The sequence below is a fragment of the Loxodonta africana genome, chromosome 9, assembly GCF_030014295.1.
Source record: "Loxodonta africana isolate mLoxAfr1 chromosome 9, mLoxAfr1.hap2, whole genome shotgun sequence".
NCBI classification, from domain to species: domain Eukaryota; kingdom Metazoa; phylum Chordata; class Mammalia; order Proboscidea; family Elephantidae; genus Loxodonta; species Loxodonta africana.
In genome coordinates, this window is record NC_087350.1 from 45,952,914 (window position 1) to 45,964,330 (window position 11,417).

General features: G+C 55.0%; 1 protein-coding gene across 1 annotated transcript; it reads left to right on the plus strand.

Annotated features, from left to right (window-relative positions):
- Nucleotides 1–1,020: 1,020 nt before the first annotated feature.
- C9H9orf50 (chromosome 9 C9orf50 homolog) lies at nt 1,021–8,497 on the plus strand. The gene is made up of 9 exons (XM_064290834.1): nt 1,021–1,549; nt 1,874–1,961; nt 2,065–2,196; nt 5,005–5,168; nt 5,311–5,362; nt 5,599–5,737; nt 6,701–6,897; nt 6,985–7,375; nt 7,545–8,497. Exons 1-9 carry the CDS (start codon nt 1,021–1,023, stop codon nt 7,650–7,652), a joined length of 1,800 nt encoding a protein of 599 aa, XP_064146904.1. The 3' UTR covers nt 7,653–8,497.
- The last annotated feature ends 2,920 nt before the right edge of the window (nt 8,498–11,417 follow it).

The following is an 11,417-nucleotide window of genomic DNA, read 5'->3' on the forward strand; positions in this document are numbered from 1 at the left end:
GAGCCCACAGTGGGACCAGCCTGGGAAGATGGGCTCACCCAGGGACCAGCCCACCTGTTAGGGGGCTCTAAGCTCTCGGGACCTTCTCGGGCCCCACTCAGAAGTCCCACCAGGGTGAGTGTGACACCAGGAGCCAGCTCCAAGCTGAAACAATCTTGGGATGGGATGTGGTGAGGAGGAAGCAGGCTTGGACATCCCCAGTGTGAGAGCTGGGGTCAGGGCTGAGGCTCTGGCTCCCAAAGGAGGCAGTTTGTTAAAAATACGTGTCTTGGCCCCACCCCGGATCTTCTGAATCAAAATCTGGAGTGGGAAGTGGGGACAGTCGTCTGTATTTTCAACAATCTCCACCCCCAGGGTCTCTGAGGCACCACCAGGACTGGTGAACTGCTGGTCAAATTACATTCCCCTCCTTTGCCTCCTGGTGCCAGGTTTCCTAGCTCCCAGGAGAGTGAGTGCTAATAACGGTACTAGCCTCCACATTTGAACACTCCAACACGTGTTGAGTACTCCCCACCAGCATGATGCTATTTCACTCTCACAAAGAGGCAGGTAGTTCTATTGTCCCCATTCTACAGATGAGGACACTGAGAGAAAAGGCTGAGAGAAGTCAATTAGCTAGCTTGCCCAAGGTGACACGGCTAATAAGTAGTGGAGCTGAGACTAAATCAGAAATAGTAATTTTAAAATATTGAGAATAGCAGCTAGTCTTTGTTGAGCACTTATAATGTGCCTCGTACTTTTCTGAGCAATTCCCATGTATTCCCTCATTTAAACGTCATAGCAACCCGAAAGGTGGGCGCTCCTACCGTCATCACTTTTCAAATGAGGAAACAGAAGCTTGTGAGCTCTAGCCTGAGGCCACTGTCTGCAGAGCCAGTGATGTTAACCCCCAAACCGCACTGCCCCCATCTAGGCACTATGGCCTGGGGGCTGCTCTATCTATGCCCTCCCCACACCTCACACGGCACTCCGCACCCCTTGCTCGCGTGAGGATGCCCTGAGCAGAGTACAGGGCCAGCCATGCTCCAGCATCACCTCAAGACTGGGGCCCAGGAGGTGGGGCCTAAGGGGTTTCCCAGTGATGGAGATCTCCGAACGAGGAGAGACCCGCTGCTGCCCTGGCTGACCCTGCCCGAGCTCCGAGCAGCCCCTCTGCAGGCTGGCGCGAGGGGCTCAGTGGGCCCAGGGGGCCCCGAGGTCGGCGCCCCGTGGTGGCAGGTCCCTAGGTGTGGGCTCCCGGACATACTGGTGCACCACGCTACAGATCCTGGGGTGAACGTTGGGAGCCCCGCGCCACGCTTGCCCGCCCTGCCCACAGTGGTCCAGCGGGTGGCGCAGAAGCCGGCTGTGCTGGGTTCCCAGCTGCTGCCGCCCCTGCTCTCAGCCAGCGCGCCCCGGGGGCTACCGGTGTCCCGGCGTCCAACGCCTGGAGAGGAGGACCACCGGAGGGGCTTGGCCAGGGAGGCCCCGAACCCCCTGGGGGCCTTACTACGAGAGTTCCTCCCCAACAGGTTCCGTGAGTTCCTGTGCCGTCTCAAATCCAAGAGCGGTAAGCAGCCGCCGAAGCGACAGTGAGGCCAGGCCTGGGCCGGAGGGGGAGGGGCGGGGCGGAGTAAGGGCGGGGCTTAATTATTTCCGGTGGGGCTTGGTCCCACGGTCCCGCAGCTGCCCCACCCCAAGCTGAGAATGATGCTAATGTTAGTTGATAACCTCATAGAGTCCTCACAACTACTTCTTGAGGGGAGGACTACTATTGCCCCCATTTTACGGATAAGGAAACTGAGGCCAACGCTTTGTAACTAGGAAGAGCCTAGTAAGAGCTGTCGGGCAGCTGGACGAATCATAACTATTTCCACCTTCTTCTGGCTCCCAGCATCCTCAGCATCGCAACATCAAGTGGGTGTGTCAAAGCGCTGCCGCGATTCTCAGTGTCCCAAGGTCTCATTCCTCCCAGACCTGCGGTAAGTGTTGGCCACCTCTTTGGTGGGGAGACGGTTCCCACAGTTGCTCCAGAGATAGGGAACCCTGATTACTCATGCCAGATGTGGCCTATTTGTCTTCAAGGGGCCAGCCATCGTTCTTCCAGGAGCTGCCTGTGTCCACAGACAGTCTTAAGATTTTGCGCCATCAGACACCTGACCTGGGGTCCCTGAGGAGTGATTGCTCACAATTCACCACGGTCAGGAAGACCAAACAGTGAGTTATAGGAGATATGGGGGTGGGAAGAAAAGATATTTCTTTCCTTCCATTCTTTCCTCTGTCTTTTACTCATCCATCCATGAATCTATCCATCTACTATCTATTCATCCGTCCATCTGTCCATCCAAGAACCAGGTCTTCTGCCAAAGCATTCATAATCCATCCATGAATCCAACCTTCCATCCACTCATCTATCGTTACGTAGATCTATCTGTGAATCAGGTCTTTTACTTGAATTATCCATCCAACCATTTATTAATCAGGTCTTCTGATAACATATTTATGGTTCATTCATGAATTCATTTATGTATTCATTCTCCCATTCACTCATCCATCCTCGAATGCATCTTATCTGAGAACCAGGTCTTTTACCAACCTATTCACGAACTTATCCATCCACCCACCCACCCACCCACCCATCCATCCATCCATCCATAAAATCTCATGATTCTACATAGCCACCCATGAATCCAGTGATCAACTATCTGCCAATCCTTCCATCCACTTGTAAATCCAGGACACTATTCATCCCTAATCTAGCCATGAAGCCATCCATAATCCATACTTATCTACATAATCATCCATCCACCCATCTGCCATGATTCAATCCTTCTATTCAGATCATTTAATTAATTCATTCATCAGTCCATCCATCCATCCATAACCCACCCAGCCATTTTTCCATTCTTTTACCCATCCCACCATTCATTCATCCATTTCTTCCTCTAACTTTTGTTAGGTGTTTACTATATGTCAAATATCAGGGGAAATGAAATAAGGGCTGGAGGTAGGAGAAGAGCCTGAGTATTACAGCTCACCTGAACCTACCTGTCATAGCCCTGGTGGAGGCAGAAAAGAAAGTAGGAAAAATTCCTCCAGTTTAAACAGGCTTTACGGGTGAAGGGTGAAGAGACTGCTCATGAATTTAAAGACCAGAGAGGGCAAATACCTAGCCCCCATACCACTCTTCCTCATCCTGTACCTATGGCAGACAGTCCTAACTGATCACAGCACATTTCCCCACTGAGTCTCAGAACCCTTCCTGGCACAGTGCTCCAGGCAGATACTATTGATGGATCAGAGTAGGCACAAGAAAGAAATGTATTTGCCAACCTAGGACTTTAAACCAATCAAGCCAAATAAATACACTATATCTGGTGAGATATAATACATGGAAAAATGGAACTTATCTCAAATGTGTGTAAAAGTAGGTGCTAACATATTTATAGATTTCATAGTCAAGAGACAACACTTGAGCTCCTTACCATGTGTGAGATTTCCTGGGAGGCCTGCAGGTGACATTGACATGCATTAGAATAGGCCCCAGCAGCCCTTGCATGGACAGGCTGAGACTTTGGACTTGCTGGTAGACTTGGGGCACCTCTCACACCTTTGTCTGGCACTGAGCCCAGCCCAGAATAGGAGCTCATAAGCAGACAACTGTGGGATAACTAGATCCCAGGCACTGTCCTAGACACCTCTAGGCTGATTCGCTCTTGAGTGGACTGATGGAAATCAGCCCCTCAAGAGCTATCCAGACATACAGATGTGGTCAGTTAAATGGATGCAGATGTATAAATATGCACACATTTAAGGTCGAACACGGCATTTCTGAATACAGAGCCTCGTGAATCGAGCAGGCCCTTCTGTAGCTTTGTCCTTTAGGCCAAAATTAATTAACAAGCAATGTAACAATAACAGGTACCCTTTGTTGAGCACAAGCCTTGAGCCAGGCCCTGTACTAGATGCATCACATAAGTTATTTGATATTCACCAAACTTTTCATGAGAATGATATGATTGTGCTGGGTCGGAATTGACTCGATGGCCATGGGTTTGGGGTTTCGGTATAAGATATACCATTTAAAGGAGAAAAGTACAAACTGGAGACTTGAGGGAGATTGAGTCCCCTGACCTAGGTTACGTGACTAGGAAGTGGCATAACTGAGACCGGTGACAATAATAATTAGTAAATGCAAACAAATAACAATTATTATAGTAAGAACAGCTCCCAGTTAGAGATGTTTACTCTGAGCCCTGCAGACCCTGAGCTGGGCACTTTGCAGGGATTAACCCATTTCATCTCTTCACAGCTCTGTAGAGCCGACACACTAATCATCTCCATTTTACAGATAAGGAAACTGAGGCTCAAAGAGTCAGGATGGAACTCAATGGTACCTCATTCCTGAGTTCATACACTTATTCCCTTTGCTAAAATGCTTGATACCTAAGAGTGCCTGAGAAGGACATCATGCTTGGTAAAGTGGAGGGCCAGTGAAATATAGGAAGACCCTCAACAAGATGGATTGACACAGTGGCTACAGCAATGGCTCAAGCATGACAACGATTGTGAGGATGGTGCAGGACCAGGCAGTGTTTTATTCTGTTGTACATAGGGTCCGCTATGAGTCGAAGCTGACTCGATGGCACCTAACAACAACAACATAAGAGTGCCAGGTCTGAAACCAGGATTCAGATCTTGACTCCACCCCTTAGCTGCTATCTGACCTTGGAAAAATCAAAAAAAAAAAAGAAAAATCTCTGTGTCTCAGTTTCCTCATCTGTAAAATGGGAATGATAATGGTGTTTCACAGGATTGTGTAGGCTTGGGAGGATGAGGCCTGTTCCATCTTGGGCCTAGCAGGTAGGAAGTGCTCAGTAGGTGCCGGCTGCCCTGACTGTGATTAACTCACGGCTTGGTCTTACAGATAGATGCGTTGAGGAGAGTCTCATGTTGGTGGATGTGTCTTGCCAGGGGTGGGGTGAGGGGGGGCTTCGGGTTCAGCTGCTGCATCACCTCTCTTAGCAGGCTCCACAGTGCACAGTCCTCCAAGCTCAAGGCTGTGCTCACTCACAGCTCCTCGGGGGAAAGACTGGGGCCCCGCAAGCGGTGTTGCCCTTTCCGGGTGCGATTCGCTGACGAGACCCTCCGGGACACAGCACTCCGCTACTGGGAGCGCAGTTGTGCATGTAAGTAGACAAGATGAGGGCAGGGGGCGGTACTTTAGGAGAGGTCCAGCTTGGAGCTGGAGGGCAGAGGCTGTGACACTGGACCCTGCAGTGAAGGGCTATTTGCCAGGGCCATAGGCACCTGAACTGGCCTTTTTGGAAGATGTCAGGATGACCTTCATTGAGGGTCTGCGGTCCAGGAGAGAGGTCCCAAGGTAAGTACTGCCAGGGAGCAGCTGCAGTGGTACCTCAGGAGGCAATGGCCACCCAGGCCTGGCCACCACAGCAGGACTTTCACTGCCAAGGGGCCCTCACAGACCGTATCTGCCTGTCTTGGAGCCAGCACCCACAGCCTCCCGACCGTGTAGCCTAAAGCAGCTGGAGAAGGTCCAGAGACCACCCAAAGCATCATCTCCCATCTTCATGAAGACAGACCTCGTCCATCTCCCAGGGAGGTAGCACCACCTGGCTGGGCAAAGAAGCTAAACTCCACCAGCTCTGAGCTGGAGCCGCCAGGTCCAGGCTCCCAGCAGAAGTTTGCCCTCTGCTCTCCAGGAACGGATGTCATAGTGTCCATGACACCGCTTACAGTGAGTGTTTTGAAGGGGTGGCACCAGGCAGGTGTGAAAAGGTAGTGTCCTTGTTCTGCCATGACCTTTACAAACTCTTCTCCACCTACCCACCTTTTTTCTTCTCAGCCCTGAGTGTGGCATGACCAGCAGCCCTCAGGGACTCCAGCAGCCAACATCCTGCATCTGTTCGTTGAGCACCTACTATGTGCAGTTTGAAGAAACAGCAGCCCCAAAGCCTAGCTGTGGGTGCAGCTTTAGAAATCCAGGACCTTCTTAGATTCCCAAGGAGCCCCACCCAGCCTCTTTAGAGCTTCAGCTAGCCCAGCCTCTGGCTGTTGGATGGGGAACTGAAGCCCTTAAAGCAGAATGGGCTTCTGAAGGTCACGCAGCAGCCAGGAACAGAAGCCAGAGTGCCCCAGGGCCACTCTTCGGAATCCGAGGAAAGGAGGGAGGAAGCCCAGGAGACGTGATCTGATGCCAGTGGCAGTGCTGGCATGGGAAACACTTCCTTGTTGCCCCTGGCCAGGAGGAGCTGTGGTCCACACTTCAGGGCACCAGGGTACACAGGAGAAAAGGAGGGCTTGGCCTACTGCTGCCCAGTCATTTCCATCCTGAGGCAGCCCTTGGGGAATTCGGGGTCCTTGACCAGCCAGAAGGGCAGCTGCTGGCAGGAAAGCCTCTCTGCCCCGAGATACCCCCTCCAGCCATCCATTGTCTCTTGGAGTTCCATGGTGGGGGGATGGACCTTCCCACTGTGGGAAAAGGGACCCATTTTGAGCTGGAACAGGATTGTTAGGGGAGGTGGCACAGCCTAGTAATAATGGCAGAAACAGTCACACAAAATAGTTTGAAAACCCAAGTCTGCTCTGGAGATAGCCAGAAGGGACTGGGGAGCCTTGGGTTGCCATGGAGACAGGGCTCTGCCTGGCCTTCCCTGCCAGAGGAGGAAGAGGAAGGCAGGGACACGGTGCACCCAGTTAGGGCCTGACCAGTGCCCTCTCTCCCACAGTCCAGCAGAACCTCCTCGAGAGCGAGACAGCCACTCAGCCCGTGGTGTCAGAGCAGGTGTTCAGGAGTGTCTCAAGATGGCTGGAGAGTTTGCCCAGAGCCCTGTGCCCTGGGGCCAGGCAGGAGAAGGCCACGGCCAGCTCCTCGTGGAGCTGGGACTGCCCCAGCCTGTGAGGCGCCCCTCCTCGCCCCACAGACCTCTGGGCTGGGCCCTGCCAGCCCGAGTACATCAGCTCAAAGCCTCCTGTTTCCCTCAGATCCAGCCAGGAGCCACAGGGCAGTCTCTTTGACAATGCCTCCATGAGCAGCAGCCTGCCCCGCATCAGCAGGGCAACTACTCATAAGCAGCGGGGGCACCTCAGAACCCACCTGGACACTCACAACATCCTGGAGCAAATGGGCAAACTGCCCCGCTCGTGGAGCCAGAAGTTGGTGAGCACCTGCTGGTGGCCAGGCACCCAGAGACCCCTGTCTGGGCAGGGTGGCCGGGGCATGGGTTCAAGCCTCCCTGGGTTCTCAGGTACCACGAACACTTGTAATGACTTGGCCCTGGGTCCCTGCATCCCTCTCAAAGTTCAGCCGTCAACAGGGTGGGCTCTGGAGCTCAGCTGTCTGGGTTCAGATCCCACTTCTTACAGGCTGGGAGGCGTAGAGTAAGTGGCTTCCCCTCTCTGCATCCTGGTATCCTCAGCTGTGAAATGGGGATGACAACAGTGATGTCCATGGGCCTGTGGTGTAAAATGCCCCTGATCCCAGAGAGCCCCATCTCCTGCGTCAAGGCCCCCATGGTGCCCAGCTGGTCCTCTCCTCCCTCTAGGAATCCTTCCTGCCCAACTTGGTGCTGCAGTCAGTCCTGAAGCGAGGCCACCCTAAGGGTTACCAGCTCCTCCTGCCCTTGAAAACACGGCCTCGCACTCAGAGGTGAATGCCCTCTGGAGCCCAAGCCCACGCCCACCATGTCAGAGGATGAGGAGAGGCCTCCCCTGCCCCGCAAATAAACGCACACCCTAGGCGGCTGGAACCCGCTGCCAGGTCTCACGGTAGGAGCCGTTCCAAGTGCCTAATTGCTGGAGTCCAGGGTCCCTGGGCCAGGGGGACTCACAGCTGGGACAAGGCTGAGGGGAGGGGGCAAGTCACTCCTCAAGGCTCAGGGCTTGACCCAAGTGACCCCCTCTTCTGGAAAGTGAGAGACCCTGCCCTGTACCTTGAACCTGGACCCAAATTTCTGTAGGCCTAGGTCTGTCCATATGTGTGGCAGGCACCAGTCGTGACCAGGAGCCTGGGGATGGAGACTCCCAGCCTCCATCTTTGACCCCTGTGGAGTGAGGGCACCCCGACTCCAGATAAGGGCAGAGGCCTGGGTGTGGATTAACGTTTGCCTTCTGTGTTCCCCAACTGGGTTCACACCATCTGGTCCCCGGAGGGCAAGCATCTGGGTGGGCCAGTGCCAGATGTTTCTCTCCTTGTTCTGTGTGGGTGGGAGGGGTAGTGTTCAAAGCCACATCAGGAGGTGGTGGAGGACCAGGTGGCAGGCACTGCTAGAATTTCCTCTGACCCCTGCCCTCACCCAGTATCCCCAGTGCCACCCCCATAACCCTCTGCAAGGTTTGGCCCTCCCACACCAGAGTTCCAACCCCCTGGACATAGTTTGAAGAAACCCTGGTGGTGCAGTGGTTAAGCGTTCGGCTGCTAACAGAAAGATCGGCGGCTTGAACACCAGCCTCCCCAAAAGAGAAAGATGTGGCAGTTTTTGTCCATAAAGATTATACAGCCTTGGAAACCCTGTGTGGCAGTTCTACTGTGTCCTGTAGGGTCACTGAGTCAGAATCCACTTGAAGGCAACGGGCTTGGGTTTGGTTTGGGACATAGCTCCAGCTCCCTCCTCCTCTCACCTCCGAGCAGCCCTTTGACCCAGCACGCCCCCCGCCCCCCCAATAGCCAGGTCTTTATCGCCACCTTCTGGCCAGTGAGGAAACAGCCATGGAGCCCACACCAAGGCACAACCTTAACAGGAAAGGAACGGGTGCTAGTGATGGGGGTTGGCCTGGATGGTGGTGGGTGATCTTGGGACCCCATCGGTAGTGGATGGGAGGAGGCCTTTTTGAAGGGGCTCCGGAAGAAAGACGACAGATTTAGGCACAGTATGGACAAACCCTGTAGGGGGATGAAACCGGGCGGGGAGCGGTGCTACAAGCCCCCTTCTGTGGGGGCTGGAAGGAGATTTCAGTCCCTGGGATGGCAACCCCTCCCCTTCTGGACTCTCACGTCCCCCACCCCACCCCATTATTTCTGTTCCCTGGCGAGCCTGTGGGTCTCTGAGAAGGCCTGAGTCTACCACCTCCTTCCCGTGACTTGCACAGCCTGCCCCGCCCTCTCTGAGCCTCAGTTTTCCACGAAGGGCCGCTGCTTGCCCACGTACCGCCGCCAGCTGCAACGCCGCATCGCGTCCACGCGGGGGCAGTGTTGGCCTGTCTTTTGCACCGCCCGATGCGGCCGAAACTTCTCAGCCTCTTGCTGAAGGTTGGAAACTTTTCCCCCGCGTGCGCAGCTCGCGTCTTCCCGCCACCGACCCCGTGCTCCCGCCGCCGCCTGCCTTCCAGCCCGGCTTCGCGCTGCGCTGAGGGCCGCCAGGCCAGCCCCTCCTGCGGTGCTGCCGACTCTCCACTTGCCCGGAGTTCGCAGTCGGAGCTGGAGGCCCCGCCCCCAGCCCCCCAACTTCTCTGTTTTTCTTTTTTGCTGTTCAACCAAAAACTGCTAAGCTTGCAACAGCGCTGTCAGCAACGAGCACTGGAAATTGAGTCCCGCGTGGAGCACGGGGGGTGAGGCGGGGAGACGTCTGGAAAAATCCTTGGTGGCGTTTCGGGGGGGGCCCCCCAGAGCCAGGCCGGGTGGGAGCGGCCCCCCACGATCTCAGAGCGCTTTCTCAGCGGGGCGGCCTCGGCGGGGGCGGGGGTCGCGGCTGGACCTGCGGGAGGGGAGGGGCAGGAATGTCCACCCCAGCCCCTCCCGCGGAGCCTCTGGCCTGGCGCCCCGGTCCGGGCAGCCCTGGCCGTCCAGCGCCCCAGAGTGCGGCCTGAGCCCGCGGGCGTGCGGAGCCGCCGCCTTGCTCTCCTCGTCCCTGCTTCTTCTGTAGCCCCCTGCCCTCTTCTCCCCTGCGCCCACCGTCCCTGCTCCCTGGCTCCTCCTCGCCCCCTTCCCTTATTTATTTATTCGTCTATTCTTTTCCTTTCCCAGTTATTTTTCCTTCTCTCTTTTCTCTTTCCCTCCTCGACAAACACGGATTCTGTGTCATGAAGACCTTGAGCGTCAGCTTGGATCCTGCCACTGGCTCACAGCACACACACTGACACCCATAGACACTGCCCACAGCCACATACAGCACGAGCACAGGCGGACACCAGAGAAACACAGACCTCACAGACACGCACCACACACACACACACACACACCACAAAGACACTTCAAAGACAGGCACAAGCAGAACCCAGAGAAACACAGACTTCACAGATAAAGACTACACATGGACACACACACACCACATAAACACACACACACATCACAAATGCACCCAGAGACACTACACACACACACAAACTCACCCACATGCGCGCGCATCTCAAAGACAGAGGCATAGAGATACCAGAGAAACACACCACACAGATAGGTAAACAGCACACATGGACACACACACACCACATAAACGTACACACCACAGATGCACCCGGAGACACCACACACACAGACACACACGCACGTATTTGAAAGACAGGCACAGAGATACCAGAGAAACACACCACACAGATAGGTAAACACCACATTTGGACACACAGACACCCCCCCCTCAGCACACACATGTGGAAACACCACACACTCACAGACATCACGCACATACTCACCCACAGTTAGGGTTTCCAGCCCCTGTATTCTGGGGTCCTCCTGCTGACCTGGAGGACACAGAATCCCCCAGCCTGTTTGCCCCCCATTAGTCCAACATGAGTCTCCTCCTGTGGGCAGAGCCTGAACTTGGGGTGACCAAGGAGAGGCCAGGGGTGGGAGGATGTACTGCAGTGAGGGGGTGGAGGCTTTTCCAGCTGTTTCTGGGTCCTCAGTCTCACCCCTCCCTGGCCAGGACCCCAGGTCTCCCACAAGGGTTTCAGAAAGGGCCCTTTTCGCTGGTACATTCCCACTGGGACTGGCAGGCAGCCAAGCTCTTCTGAGCTCCATGGAGCAGCGTGGCTGGAAGGCTGGGAAGGTGGCCACAGCTGGGGGCCCACATCCTGGTTCCTGCTCCCCTCAATCCCAGACCTACCAGAGCCCCTGGAGGGGGCAAGACAGATGTAATTTTCCCTTCTCCTGCCCCTCAATCCCCAGCTCTGGGAGTGTACCCTGAGCACTCACTGCCTACCCCAATCCAACCCCACTTCACCCTCTGCCATGGCCAGACCCTGTGCCAAGCCAGGGGAAGGGGCAGTGGGAGCTGGGCTGAGGATGGCAGAGAGAGAGGAATGAACCCTGCCCCAGGGCAGAAGGCTGAGTTGGGAGAGGCAGAAAAATCACTGTTCCTTTTTTCCTGAGGGTTCCTGACCTCACTGGGGCCTCTCCACCCATTTACAGATAAACTGAGGCCCAGGGAGATTGGGGGTCTTGTTCAGGCCTTGCTGACCAGGTAAAGCTGGAGCTGGGACTGTGC

Bases quoted from the DNA above. Each gene is read 5' to 3' on its own strand.
- C9H9orf50 (XM_064290834.1), top strand. From the start codon at position 1,021: ATGCTCCAGCATCACCTCAAGACTGGGGCCCAGGAGGTGGGGCCTAAG. The intron at 1,550-1,873 runs GTAAGCAGCCGC...TCTGGCTCCCAG, and splicing joins CCGTCTCAAATCCAAGAGCG to CATCCTCAGCATCGCAACAT. The intron at 7,376-7,544 runs GTAGAGTAAGTG...TCCTCCCTCTAG, and splicing joins CTTCTTACAGGCTGGGAGGC to GAATCCTTCCTGCCCAACTT.